The sequence below is a fragment of the Recurvomyces mirabilis genome (genome assembly GCF_035927965.1).
Source record: "Recurvomyces mirabilis strain CCFEE 5264 chromosome Unknown scaffold_57, whole genome shotgun sequence".
Taxonomy (NCBI): Eukaryota; Fungi; Ascomycota; class Dothideomycetes; order Mycosphaerellales; family Teratosphaeriaceae; genus Recurvomyces; species Recurvomyces mirabilis.
Genome location: NW_027041991.1, coordinates 795 through 16,150, shown reverse-complemented (window position 1 = coordinate 16,150; position 15,356 = coordinate 795). Strand labels below are relative to the sequence as shown.

Here is a 15,356-nt window from a genome sequence, read left to right as displayed (position 1 = left end):
TAGCTCCTACTCTATTATTCTTACCTCCTCTAAACTTACGTTAAGTAGCGTTAAGTTCTATAGCGTTAGGGTCGTAACGTTACTATTCTCTAGTCTAGCCGTAGAGAGTATAGCTAGTTCGTCTACGGTCTAAATTAGTATTACGTTTTTCTATATATTATTTGTAGAGTATATCGTCTACCTTAATTATAGCCTCCTATAAGTATTCTAAAGTATCTTAGCGTTCTTTATATCTTATAAGCTTATCCTTAACGTTATCCTTAAGTCCTTAATAGTATATAGACCATAATATAGTACCGTTCTATCTAGTATAAGTAGAAACTTCTTTAACTTTAGTAGTATACTAGGATATAGAGGCCCTTTACGTAACTTATTAGATATTCTAGATAGCGACTTACTAATTATTACTAAGTCTATAGATTTTCTTAACCTACTTAGTAAACTCTAAGAAGTTAGTAAAGATCCCGTCGAGGTCTCTATTCTTAAGTAGGACTATAGTTAACTTAGGACGTATCTAGTTCTAAGCTTCGCCTCGAAGGTAGGATACTATAATATAGTAGCGTCGTTATTCGCTCGTAATACCTTTAAGGGAGAAATATAGTATAATCTAGTTTAACTAGTCGTCGAGCTTATTACGATCTCTATAGAAGAAGTCCGGTTTAGCGGAGTACTTAGCCGTTCTAGTCCTATCCTTATTAGTAGAGGTACTAGCTCGAGTAGTCGAAGCTATACTAATATCTCTTTTATTATTAGGAGCTATTTATTTACTTAGGGTACTTATCTACTATAAGGGTATTTAAAATATTATATACCTACGGTATAAGAGGGTTAGAGCTCGTTAGATAAGTAAGTTCTAAGCAATAGGTCGGGTAAGTAACTACTCTAAGGTTTAACCTTTCGGTAGGTTTATAACTTAGGTTAAATAAGAACTACCTATATAAGAAAGCGCCCTTCTATATATATAGGAAGCTCGTATACTTAACTATCTATCTAACTAGCCGACCGGTCGGTTAGTATATTAGTAAGTTACGTATCTAGCCGAAGCCTAGCGTCTCTAGTTAGTTACGTATTCTTAAAGCGCGTACTTCCGCGTACTTTCTTCTTAAGGCTAAAATAACTAGTCCTCGTTCTCTTATACCTATATTATATATTATATATTCGTAATACTTTTCGTATATAGTTAGAATAACGCTTCGATTTCGTACTAATTATATACTTTAGTTTTAGATCGCTTAGCTTTACCTTCGTATTTTAATAACTAGAGTAAGGAGCTATTTTAGTACTAGTCGCGACCTCTAAGGAAAGTTAGGTCTAGTATTAAGTAGAAGATATTAAAGGTATAACGGAGCTTATAGAACTACTAAGATAGCGGACCTCTATTACTTAAGGTTCTAAGAACGGAACTAGTATAGAAGGGGATAGTATTATAGATACTATTACGATAATTAGTAGGGTAAGCGAGTAGATAGAAAGATAGGAGCGGAGGCTTCCGCTCCTATTACTAATACGACTAATACTCCTTCGATTAGTTAAATTAGATACGACTAACTAAACTAACTACGCTATAATTAGTCGGATTAGTCGAGATACGAATCTTCTATATATATAGAATAAACGTTTCCTATATAGGTAGTTCGTATTAAATCTAAGTTACTAACCTACTAAAAGGTTAAACCTTAGAGTAGTCTCTTACCTAACCTATCGCTTAGAACTTACTTATCTAACGAGCTCTTACCCCCTTATACTATAGGTATATAATACTAGTTCTAGAACTATATATATATATATATATAATTTAGCTAAACCTAGCTAGTTCTATTCGAAAGGCGACTACTTCTTTTATATTTAAGTTATGTATAGTTTTTAATACGCTATTAATTATATAGCTCTTATTACTAACGTACGTAAGACTAAGACCTTTAGCTAGGTCTCCGTTAATTATAGTATAGTATTAGTACTCTTTATTAATAAGAGTAAAGGTTCTAAAGGATTATTAAAGGATTATATTAGTATATACGAGGTTTCTATTTATAATCTCCTTAGTTCTTTACTACTCCGTTACTAACGCCTAATTTACTCCCTCGTTCTAACTTCGCGTAAGAGTTAGTCTTTTCTTAAGTATAAGCTAGTAGAGTCTAATAGTTCCTTATCGGCCTCTAGTAGAGGTAGGGTATTAAGGGCGTTAACCGTAGTAGTAGGCCTTAGCGTAGAGGTATAGGGATACTCACTAATATAGTATCTAGAGGCTCCGTAACGGAAATAGAGTTTTTTCTTTTAGCGTCTCTTTCCTTTAGCTCTATCTACCTACTTTATTCTTTACTTACTACCTATATTTTTCTAGTCTCTAGTAGCTTTTATATAGTTACCTCCACTATAGGTCGGAGCTATAACTATATTACTATCCGCGTCTAACCTCGTTATAATAGTAGGCCTATAAGAATATATAGTAACCGTTATCTTTATACTAGAGCCTCTATTTCTTTATTCTACTTTTTATTTATAGCTTTAAACTAGTCTATCTCTTCTATAATTATTATTATTCTTTCGACTTCTTTAGTAAAAGCGTAGTAGTCCGATATTCTTAGTATAGACGCTATATAGAGTTAGACTAGATTTGAAAAGGTATTCTATAAATATCTAATCTTTATACTATTTTTCTACCTTTTTTACTAGAACTAAGGAGTTTATTAAATTTTAGCTAGTATTCGTACTATAGCTAGCCTAAGGCGTACTTAAGGGTAGTTAACTATTCTAAAGTCTTAGACGTTTCGTTACTATCTATAAAGACTTTTTTAAGCTATATAAAGAAAGCCTTAGGGTTTCTATCTCTTATAGAGCTACCTATTTCCTAAAAGTAGCGTATTTAAAATTATTTATAAAAAGGAAGCGTATTATATATAATATTCTAGTAGTAATTACTAGATAGCGTAGGTTTTACTATAGAGCGTACGCGGTAGAAGCTCTTAAGCCTAAGTAGATAGTTATAAAAAGTATCTACTCTACTATTTTAATATACTAGTTTCTACTTTTTAGAACTCGTTAGTTCTTTATTATAAACTAGCTAAAAGAACGTAGAAAGCGCTTTAATTAGTTATAGAAGGGTATTCGCTAAAGTATCTCCTCTTTATTTAATAAAGAGGCTTCTTTACTTTATCTTAGCCTCTACCTTCTTAAGTATAGACTAAGTCCTTACCTACTTTACTTCTATTTATTACTAGCGTACGTATATACTCTTTAAAGCGAGTTATAGCTTCTTATTTATAGTCTTTTAGCTTATATTATCGCTAGCCGACGGCGTAACGCCTAAATCTAGAGAAAATCCGGCGGATAGCCTATCTTAGTCTATAAAAGATCGAACTTAATATTATAAGGGAGTAACGTATATATAGAAGCTTACGTAGTATTTAGTAAGTTCGATAAGAGAGTAGAAATCTAGTCTAAGTCCGCGTAAAAGAAGAAGGAGAGCGACTACCGTAGGAGTAGCCGCTAGTACTAGTACGCTAGTACTTAGTCTAAGGGCTCGCCCTTTATAGAGTATCTATCTATAAGATAAATCCTATCTAAAACGACTTCTACTATCGATAAAATATTAAGAGCTAGTAGAGCTATAATAATAGTTTACTAGAGGGTATTATTATATACTTTAAGAAAGATAGATTCTTAAATATATATTATACTCTAATTTACGATTAAATACGAATAGCTTCCTTATTAGAGATAACTTAAAATCGCTCCTAGCGTTAGCGTTCTTAACTTAGTAGCTTTACGATCTCGCTATACCCTCTTACTATTACTATATAAAGTACGCTACTACTATTAACTCCCTTAGCGTTAATATCGGCGCCTATATCGAGTAGTAGCTTTACGATCTCGCTATACCCTCTTACTATAGCGGCCTAGAGTATACTACCGTACGTAGTATTAACGGGCGAGTATAAGGCTTAGCTAGATAGACTATTAAAGTAAATAAAGTAGTAGGTAGTAGAAAGTATAAGAAAAGAAGGTACTATTAAGCGGTAGATAGATTAATAGAAGAAGGGGAGTAAGTAAAGAGAGGAGGAAAGTAAGAGAAGAGAGGAGAAGAGTAAGAAGAGAGAAGATAAGAGTAATAAAAGAGAGGAGGCGCTTAAGTATTAACTTAATTAGATAATAGGAATTATTATAAGATTAACGAGATAACTAGGCGTTAAGGTAACGAGAGGAGCTTTAGGCCTACTTAGCTATTATAACAATATCTACGAACGCCTTTATTAGCGTCTATAAGACAGCGATGCGTATAATTTAGTTTAGCTAGATTAGTACTAGCAAATTGGCCTAGCATATAGCGGCTAGACCTCTCTTCTTATTGGTCTTGTCTTAAAATGATTGCTGTTTTTATAATATATATGTCGAAAGAACGACGTTATAGCCTAGCTAGATTATTACCTTCTAGGTCTCGGGATTGGTCTGATGATGCAATACAATAGCCTGCGAAGGAAAGACGCCCCACATCTTGGCCTTAATCTACAGCCTTCTGCGAAGCACCTTTTCCTTTGGACGATGCTTCTTGAGCTGTGTGCTGTAATGAATCTGCAACGAGTTGCTAGACCTGCCTGGAAAGTGCATGGCTATTGCATGCCACTTCGCGAGCCAGAAGCACAGGTACACTACATTTCTAGCGGAAAGGGAATGAACACTTCTAGACGGCCTCAACCTTGAAGTACTCTACGCGCTATAGCATGCGTACAACTTACCGACGGATCTTCTGCACATATCTGCATCCGATGGGACTTATATTCCGTCATAGATTGCTGCTCGTAACACATCCTAAGTTAATATCCCTAACATAGTCCCGTCCCAAGGGATGTATTACTTTGCGTAAGCTACCTGACACTTGTAGGTGGCACAAATCACTTCTCTAAAGAGTTCTCCGATAATAAGAGTGACACGAAGGGTTGGGGCAGCGGCTGAGACCTCGATCTCAGTCCAATCATTGTATACGCCCCATACATTGGCTCTGTTCTTGGAAGTACCGTACCTGCTCCTTACACACAAGCAACTTGCCAAGGCAGTGGTGGTTCGATCAGTTGCGTATCAATATAGGTAATGCCATTCAGGAGATACCAAGGAATCAGCGTACCACGAACCATTCAGGACTGCCGTGCAGGTCGGCCTGCATCCTACTGCAAAGACTGCTCATAAGCAGATGGACAACAACAGCAGCATTGCTTCTGGCGATGGACCACGAGAAGTCGGGCGGGAAAGTGTCAGTCGAATACAAGAGCTGCGAAGACAGCTGGAACAGGCATATCAGGAATTGGAACTGCTATGGTGGGATCTCGCTGTCAAGACCGATGTGATATGGAAGTTTCAGACCGGCTCTGAACAGGAGGCCATCCAAATTCTGGCATGACTCAGATTTTGAAATTAACTTGAGGGCATTGTGGCCAAGCCTGTCGAGACTGGTCAAGCACTGTGAGCAGATACAGTTGGGATTATATCTTTCGCCCGAATACTTTCAGCAGCTTTCGACTCGTCTTCGATCTGGAACAGGTCAATAGATCTCGGTAATAATGGATTCTGGTCGATTTGCAATGGGAATCAATCTACTTCCACAGGCCCTCAAACTCGTCCGTGGCCTGGGATCCATAGGTGATGCCGGGATATCCCATCGCGGCACGTCCACTGATACCGCCATAGCATACTAGAAGGCGTGACTGGTGTTTGCGAGCAGATTGAGAACTTACAATTACCTACTGCTCTACGTTTCATATGATCTCTAACGGGTTCAAAGCCTGTCTTTTATTATAACGGAGTCGTCTTATAAGTCCTTGCAAATCAATCGCGCGATAGCGTCGTCACATGCTCTAGTGCAGTACATTTGCATGCTTTCGGACCATGCTCCCTCTAGCAGCTCGCCTGATTATTAGCTCATATCCTTGATCCTGCATCCTGTTCGTCAGCCCACCTCGGCCTGTTTTGGCGCCTTGTCTAGCGAGCGACTAAAGTAGTAGCGGGACTAGCTACCCTTCCTTGTCTGTGTGAAGTGATCAGGCTCTCTTCGAATTGGATGCTCCTGCGTTCACGCTTGTGGGAGTACATGCTGGCGAATGCTAGTGCTTTCCGATCTTGACTTTGTGAGTGGTGCCTGATGACAACTGCTTCTCAATCCAAACCGCCAGATGTTCCCACTATGAGCATGACTTCCAGCTGGGCTGGGCTCGGCGCTGCTATCATCCTCAATCATCAAGCATGTTCCAACGACTCCGTACCTGCAGGTTTTTGTATCGATAATAGCTCTCGCCACCGTCCTAGCAATGCCTAATTGCGGCACAGCTGAGGTCCACCGATACCTGTCACAGTCATCAGGCTAGTCGGCCTTCTTGTAAACTACACCAACCAAGTACCTACTCAGCCTTGCGAAAGCTAGTGGCTGTTACCCGTTAGTTCGACACAAGCGCGAGACTACACTACTTCAATCCTACTTCATTGTATTCGAGAATATAGGTATAGCTGATGACGGCAGCTTGCTGCGTATCAGCAGCACTGCGTCGCCGCCGCTCAATGACAGCCTTTTCTATACTTCGTTCTGGCTCGATGTGCTCCAGCTTCCACAATTAGCGAGCACCAGCAGCAGGCATGCAAGCGTGAGCACAGCTGCCAGATTGCCTTCAAAAGACTAGGCTTCGTGCGAGCAAGTCAAAGCGGCGTGAGCCTTAGGCGCTCGTTTGCGTTGCTAGGCGACATTGCAATGTCACGGGTCTGCGAATGAGACGGTAGAGCGTTGCGAGATAGATGGAGCGAGAGCATGTTTGTAAAATCTTCCCACTGAACTCTTGCGGTATGCACATCAAGTGCGGTGGCCAGCAGCTGCATGAGAGAACATAACCATATGCCATAGATAGGTGCTCGGATGATGCACCAGTGGTTGCCGTGCGCTCAGATTCATTGATGTAGATCTTCTAACCATCCGCCAGACCGCCCACGGACTCCTCGACAGCAGCCCAGTCGACGCAGCTTTTCGGCTCGGCGTGCTCCGGCTCCCAAGGCCAGGCCGTGTGGGCTGTGGGAGGACCAGACGCTCCGGCAATTGACGTAATGCCCAGCTCACCTACTTCCGCTACAGCGGGAGCAGCAGCGACATCCTGCGCGGCTGCCGCCAGCCTCTCCCTCAAGTTCACAAAATCTCGGTACACCATGATCTCGCCACCAGCTCTCGAACGAGTCTCGACGACATCTTTTCGCCGTTCTTCGGCTGCGCGGCGGAGGGCCTGGTCCGCCTCGGTGGCAACATGTTCGGACGAACAGAATTCAACAAGTCCATATTCATTGACTGACTGGAAGAATTCGTACACGCAGCCGCCGGAGAAGCGAGAAAGCATGGGCGGAGAGTAGATCGCCGTGGTATCGTCGAACGGTCGGGCCTGGCCCTGACGCCGGCAACCATATTCCGAGAAGAAAATTGGAATGTTTGGGACATCTCCCCGACCGTACTGTTCGATCTGTCGGGATGTATTAGCCAGTACTCTACCCACACAAGGGTATTGGCAGTGCCTAGCGAATTTGATTTGGGTTATGGGGCCACCGTCCACGTACCATCGCTCCGTATTCTGAAGTCTTGAGAGAGGACGGCGATATCCAGGAATAATTACAGCACTGTATGAGTCGTTCTGTCAGCGGTGCCAATGTGCCAACGCGCTAAACTGGCGGCGCAGGTTGCAAGTATTGAATTAGACATACTGCCCAAAAGTCCAGTCGTTCAGCCTCCGAGCCTGAAGCTAGGTATCGCAAGATCGTGAAATTCTCCGGCATCATGCTCGCAGCATACCCAAGCGGAAGGACTCTCAGACCAGTCTTGCTATGCTTGAGCGCCATATAGCGTTTCAGATCTCTCGCCACTGCCTTGAGAACAGGTGCAGAGGCGCCGGTAAGAGTTGACTTGCCGTTTTTGTTCTGGTTGCTGTTGATGACAGAATTGCCGTTGAAGAGACCTAGCGTGTTGTTGAACAGCGCCATGGTGTCGATGACGCTGAACCAGTACTGCAGATGCTCGGATTTATATGAGGACAGAGGCGACAAGCGATTAATGGAGTATTTGGTTGTTGTTATGCCCTACAATGTTCAGTCCTTACCCTGCAGAGTCAGGCCGCTGGTCGGTGGAATACATACGGCGACAACGTAAATACCTGCGTCTTCTAACAACTTCATAGCGCGGCCGTGTGCTTTGTTTGGATCGATCGTATCTGGCATCGCTGTAAGCTTTCACGTCCTCATCGGCAAAGAATAGCCCACGAACAAACATAAATGGTGTTCAGTCCCAGCTCGATGAAGAGCTTGATATCCTCTTGTAGGCCTGACAGACAATCGTCGGCGGTGGGATCGTCTTTATCCGCCACTTGATAGACGACGCCGCGCACGACGAACTGATTCATGGGGTTAGTCTCGCGATTCTTTTGAGAAGGAGCATGTCCTCGAGGTCAGGTTCTTACGCGGGCGTCGCCCTGCTTGAATTGGCGACCGTGGACGGTGATGGGCGCACAACCCTGCGAAGCTGCCATGCTATCCTCTGTCTCGCTTCTTGGTCTGTTGCGTTTTTGCTCCTGGATGGCGGTGCAAAGGTTGCGTTAAAGCGTTTGGTCCAATGCTGGAGTGGGCAGCAGACACACTAGACACTTAGTTGCAATGATGCGGTGGTGCGCTGCGAGAGGCATGCTCGAACAGGCAGGTCACAGGTTGGGTCCATAAAACTAGGCACCAGTACTCCAAGTTGATGCCAGATGGCCCGATCTCCTACTAAATTGAATGGAGCCCTGCTACTTACTGAAGAAGATCAACCTGGACTCCGTCGTGACAAATTGGCCAAAAGTACAGGTCCAGCGCTCTCTGCATCCTAGAAGCAAACCAATGCTACATCTGGTGATGGTCTATGACCTTCGAATCCTTCGCTTCCAAGTTGGCTCCCAAGTGGAGGGGTTGTATGTAAGGTGTGGACCTAACAGTCTTGTGCAAAAGTGACCTTGAACACGGGGAATCAGGAATCTCGATATTCGGTCTCTTTTCCACCCTGATACATACCCAAGTAATAAAGCTTCATGCTAGAAGTTCCCTCAAGGTATCGAAGTTCACTGGCTAGTGACTCAAACATACCCCGACAACGATAATTTCCAGTCCGATCAATGTCATTCGAGGTGCTTTAGATGTGCATCAGTGTCCGATACTTTTGCACAAGACTGTAAGAAACTTCAGCAAATTCCACAGCGCGTGATCAATGTTGAAGCTAATGTATCTAGGTGACCAACAAGCTCATCGTAGACTTCACTCAAGCTGCTGTAGCATCCACTAACCGACTTCCGCATTCGAGTCTGCATCTCCGTACTCTGGGGCTGACACAGTCAGTCTCTGTGTGCGTGCCGAACACGATTGACCCAGAATAATATCGGAACGGCTGCACAGGAATGTTAGGAATTACGTCCCCGTGCATGGATCCGCTGTACGACACAGGGCAAGCTCTGCAGCACAACTGCATGGACAAGAATTAATCCCACATCAGTGACCGCAATGGAGCAGTCAATGACCATGGCGAGCGGCTGTAGCACCACCTCCCCTCTGGCTGTGACCTTGGACCCGGTCATGCTGCAGTCCATCTTTGACGACTGGACTAAGCGTCATATGGGCCCACAATGCATGATGCACAGCTGTGTTGGCCGACGCGAAGGATTCGTGCCCCGACCAAAGTGAAGGACTACTGCAAAGAAGGAGCGAAAGGGAAAGACGTGGAGGCTTGGTTCAAAGCCTCAAGGACCAGCTGAAAGATGATTCATGCTGATCCCGAGGGCGCAGAGACCAGGTTATTGATGAGCATGGGACCTCTTGGGGTATGAGAGCTCCGCCCTCGCTCTGGTAACACTCTTGCCTCTGTCACATTTCACGCCTTCATCATAACAGGATCTTCACTCGCTTCAAGCTTTCAAGAAATCCTCAAGATGCACTTCTCCAGCCAGCTGCTCCTGGCTCTGGCCTTCACTATTACTGCATACGCAGCTCCAGCCGCCTTTCCCGAGGCGGACGCCACCAATTCAGTGTTCTATGCAGCGTTCCAGGGGCAAAACCCAGGCGGTGGGGTGACAGGGTGTACCGGAGCGAACCTCGGGACTGTGCAAGCAAGCGGTTCAGGTGAGTACCCGAGTGCGGTGTCTCATCACAATCTTTCTCCTTCCTCCAAGACACGAGAGACTCGCGCTTGATACATGATCTGACGAACGACTTTACTGACTGAGCTTTCCCAGGCACCAGTGCCTGCAAAACTGTTGGTGAAGGGGCCTGTGTAACGCTCACCGGACACCAAGGTGATGCTACGAAGTGCAAAGTCCTCACATACTCCGACTCTCAATGCATGGATGATGAGGACTCCACCCTATTTGGCAACAACGGTGACTACGCAAACGAGAATTTCGCCTCTTTCAAAGCCAAGTGTGGCTAATAAGGCAACAATAATGTACTGTAGACGGCCTGCAGGTGTTAGACTGATCTTGGAGAAGAAAAGATCTCATAGGTACATAGTTACAGATGCTGAGCAGATATGATGCTCCCCTGCAAGTCAGTGACAGAATCGATTCACCCGATGGACGGAGCTCAGGTATATCTGGTGCGGTCATGCTTCGTTTCCTCTTCTCGAGTCCTTAGTCACAAAATTATGTCCCAGCTCCAATGTCACGCGCTCAGGGCATTAGGATGCTTAGATCCATGAGTGGAACTGCTTGGCCAGACAGCTCTTGCGTACAACGATCGAACAAGTACACCTGCCACAGCTCCACAAGCGCCTCGCGAAACGCTGCATCGATCCTACATGTACATACCCAATCCATCTCAACAGCTCTACACTCCAACAACACCATCGCGTCTACCCTCAACCATATATCCGTCCTTGATCCTCACTCTCTCCACTATCGAGGGTTTGGAATCGGTCTCTACTGCTGTGATACCAGCGCCACAATCCCATTGTCTCCCGTCCGCTTTGTCGTACACCTTGACCACATCCTCGCCAGCTGCGGCAACGATGCGTCGAGCATCGAACTGCATACATGAGATCGGGCTATACCGAGATCTTACCTGGAGAGTATGATGCAGATTCGACCAGATGGACATCTTGCTATCTTGCAGGCCAGAACGACCAGATAGCTAGTATGCGGGTCCCCGGTGCGCATGTTGAAAAGACTATGATCGGGGAATGGTAATGTAACTTGAGTCTAGTCGAACGGTTACATAAGCGACTTCATTCACTCATGTGTTGTGGAATATATTTGGGGAAACTTATAGGAGCTTCATAACAGCACTGAAACCTTTAAGAGAGAATATCCATATGTCAGCACTCATGATTATGCACCAAGCACATACCCTATTGCACAAGCTTCGTTGCAATGCTCATGCTAGAAAACAAGCAGACTAATGCATCATCTCGCACGTCCTGTGCGTTGAACCCGAGAGTGATCTGTTCACTCGCCAGCTTCCGATCGAAGCCTTTGAGATCTGTGTGAGATCGTGTGCAGATATTTTCGAATCGTCCTTCACTATCATATGGGTCCCATGTGAATATCCACCTCGTCCATTTCTCCATTACAGCAAGGGCCAGGTCTTCATCAATCTCGAACCACTCGGAATGCAAAGCACCGCAATCTGCTCTATCAACGCACGTCGTACATTCCCTTCTGTGAGAGACTATGTCAGCATGAACGAGACGCTCCACGCGCCTCAAGCATGGGACATGTCTGATCTGCCGCAGAGGCATCGGCTCAAATCCGCAACAAGAGGAGAAATAGCCGAACCGATCGTCTGCAACTTTTCTTGTAATGCCGATCTTGACGGAACCAGGATCTTCATTTCGCCTGACCATGTATATAGTCCCGGATTCGAATACCTTCGGGCTTAATGCGGAACGTTCTATGTGATGAAGGTCATCCCTAGGCCATTTCGATACATACGGTATGGAGCGTTCACGTGAAGGTGGAGGCGAGTGCTTGACCGTGAAGGAAGATCTGCTCGACCTGTGAGACAACTCGTCGAGCCATTGAGAGGCAATCTTGTCCAGTATGCCTAGCTTTATGGCCCTCCTGCTACGCGCCCGCTTACAGGAACCGAGTTCTGCAAATCTCTTCAGATTTCACCATTGCGCCTCGTCACCCACATGAAGGGAACCGTATTTCAATTCGAGCTCAGCTGTCTCTTTTCTGTCTTTGTCATTCACAATGTTTGCGCAACGCTGGCCATCTTTGCTCTTGCATGGATGTATGCACGTGGCTTCAGCACCATCAGGTGTAAAATCGATTATCCTCGGAAAGTCATCCATTGAGTTTGCATCTAGCACATCCCAGCTCGAGGTCGTGAATAACAAGGCCCTCTGAATAGAGATCCGTATTATGCAGGTGCAGCATTGGCATGAAAGCGATTGAAAGACCATGGACCTGCTCCAGCTCTAATGTTACCCTGCAGACTGACCGGTGGAGCGCACGACGAATCAACATGAGAGCCCCGTAAGAGTACAGCGTTGGCAATCGTACTTTCAGTAACATCCACAGCGTCAACTCGTTCGTCGCGCGTTGTATACTGCACAGAAGCCCTCGCCTCTGAGACCCTCTATTGACACGTCTCAATATGCTAAACAGTGCTACTTGTGAAAGCATGTCTGAGGAGAAGCACGTTTTGGATACAGATGGAAGGGAAACATGTAATACTCTCGGAGATATCGGTGAGGGAGTCTAAAGACTACAAGAAGATCAGGCTCAGCTTGTGAGACAGTCCGAGGATCTCTCTCTCACTTTGCACACACTCGCTGATCTTACAAGGCATCAAAACGCTGTCCACACCGACATATTTGAGCAATCTATTGCGGATGGCTCTACTGCACCGTACAAAGTATCTACTGGAGGATTCGAAGGGCTAGCTGGAGCAGGACCTTCAGCGGTGGAAACAACGTCGTATCTTCAACACAACGCTGGGCTTTGGCTCACGAGCACTTCAGAACTTCTGGAAATGATTCTCCTCGAGCTCCCTAGCGATGACATATTGATGGCTCAACGCATTTGCAGGTGGTTTTGCTCAGTCGTTGCTGGATCATTGACTATCCAATACCGGCTATTTGTCACTCCTTTGCCCACTACTTCACCCGGAAAATCTACCACTTCCAATCCTATGATAACGAAAGAGAAGGTCCTCTCCCGTCTACCTTTGTACTTCGATGATGAGAGCATAGCTCAGAGCTATTTCCCGCGAGGTAACCGCAAACGGATTTACTGCACGTCGGCCACGTTGAGGGACAATCAGACAAGCGGACAGAAGTTGGTATATCTACAAGTGACGAACATCTCTTTTCAATCGATATCGTTGAATGACGGCGAGGTACAATGACAACCTCTTGGTGCTGGCTCATGGAGAAGAATGTGTCTAACACAACGACCTTGCCGAACTGAATGGCGTCTAAAGATTATTGACGCCAACAAAGAGCACAGGTACTCTGGTACAGTTGCGACTAAATGTACTATGGACGCTTTTCTGGATGCTTTTGCCACTGCTCTGGTAATAGACGAAGGTGAGCACGAACGACCTAGGCGTGGGTATGTCTAAGTTCATAAACCGGTGACATATGAGACCATGGTGTAGTGATACTGCGGACAGATTAAATTCTCGGATCGAGCAAAGCTTGCCGAGATCATGTCGTGTTCAGTCGAAGCCTCCGTCGTGGACACAGGCAGTATTTCTTCCCAAGTGTGTACTCCTCTACAGTCGGATCGTCGACACCCACTTCTGCTCAGCCTCTGGATCTACAGAGTGGAAATCAGGATTTTCTGGAAGTCCGTCGTCAATGCACGATCCCGTGTCCCGAGACACAAACTCCACCCCAAGTCTCCTGAAGCTATTCGATCTCGTTTGTACCTGCAGTGAGCTTTGCTACCCATCTTCTGCCTCGTTCCCGGCTGTGACAACAAGATGTACTTGCAACCCCTTCTTCTGCTACTGTGTCGACTGCACATTAAATGCTCAAAGGACACACTCACAAGCGCCATCGGTCCATCATGGCATTGTGGGAAGGTACTTTCAGGGATATCGATCCTATCACCCTTAGCACTATCATCCAGATCTAGCTCCAGGACAGCCAAGAGCTTGAAACGAAGACCAAGGGCAAGCAGCGTAAAGGTACTGTCAACGACGGAGAGCTAGCTTTTTAGATGTATGTAGAAGAGCTGACGAACATCGACTCGGTGCTGAGTGATCGAAAGATGGCTTAGAGCTTGACCACTGCAGTCTTGCTCGACGGCCACTTCATCCAGCGCGAGCATGAGCTGGAGGATTAGGTATTTCGAGATCGTCAATTCGCTCGCAGCTTCTAAGGAGATGAGACACTGGTCAATCCCATCAGTAAGCCAAGGTATTAGGAGGAGCACCATAAGTAGGTTAACGACGAGTACCTTGCGAAGCTCGCTGCGATATACATGCGGGAGCCCGGTAGGTAATTATAACTACTATACGAGTCTTCTATATATATATAGAATAGATATTTTTTATATAGGTAGTTCGTATTTAACTTAAATTACTAACCTACTAAAAGGTTAAACCTTAAAGTAGTTACTTACCTAACCTATCGCTTAGAACTTACTCGTCTAACGAGCTCTAACCCCTTATACTATAGGTATATAATAACTTCTATACGACTTACTACTTAAGTAAGGTAGACTTAGGATAGTTCCTAAGTAGGCCTCGTTATAGTTTAATTTAATAGAATTATAGAGATCTAATAGCGCTACGTATTAGCCCCTTATATATAAACTAGTATTAGTTCGATAACGGTAGCTATAGTAGGATAGAGACGATAGTATTTATACTTAAGGAAGGTCTCTACCTTTACTTAGATAGGAGGATATAACCCTACGAGAAATATAATAACCTTAAGAGAAGGAATCCGATAATAAAGAAGAATTAAGATAACTAGTCGTAATATATAATTAGAAAAGCCTTATACTAACTTCTATTATACTAGACTCTAAGGATAGTTATAAGAATACGCCTAAGTTATTAGATAATAAGTATACTAATAGTTATAATAATAGTAATAACAAAATACTTAACTTTAGTATTAATATACTAGAACTAATTAAATAAATAATTTTTACTATAGTTAAACGAAATAAAGAGGTTTTTCTAAAGGTATAGAGGAAATAATAACTATATTAAACTAACTTTAACTTATTACTTAATAACCTATATAAAAAGTTCTAGAACTACTACTAGATTAACCTCGATAGAGAATATTACTATATACGAGATATACCTCTAATAGAAAGTAAGTTTAATAGATCTAAAGGATATTACGCCCTAGATAGAATCTA

The 15,356-nt window shown here is 44.1% G+C and overlaps 2 protein-coding genes across 2 annotated transcripts; one reads left to right on the top strand and one right to left on the bottom strand.

Annotated features, from left to right (window-relative positions):
- Positions 1-6,941: 6,941 nt before the first annotated feature.
- On the bottom strand, positions 6,942-8,537 carry LTS14_010909 (uncharacterized protein; the record flags this gene model as incomplete). The annotated part of the gene is made up of 6 exons (XM_064843585.1): positions 6,942-7,481; positions 7,576-7,635; positions 7,720-8,091; positions 8,149-8,222; positions 8,276-8,402; positions 8,469-8,537. 6 exons carry the CDS (start codon positions 8,535-8,537, stop codon positions 6,942-6,944), a joined length of 1,242 nt encoding a protein of 413 aa, XP_064688833.1.
- Positions 8,538-9,962: 1,425 nt separating this feature from the next.
- On the top strand, positions 9,963-10,459 carry LTS14_010908 (uncharacterized protein; the record flags this gene model as incomplete). The annotated part of the gene is made up of 2 exons (XM_064843584.1): positions 9,963-10,152; positions 10,266-10,459. The coding sequence occupies 2 exons, from the start codon at positions 9,963-9,965 to the stop codon at positions 10,457-10,459; spliced, it is 384 nt and encodes a 127-aa protein (XP_064688832.1).
- Between the last annotated feature and the right edge of the window lie 4,897 nt (positions 10,460-15,356).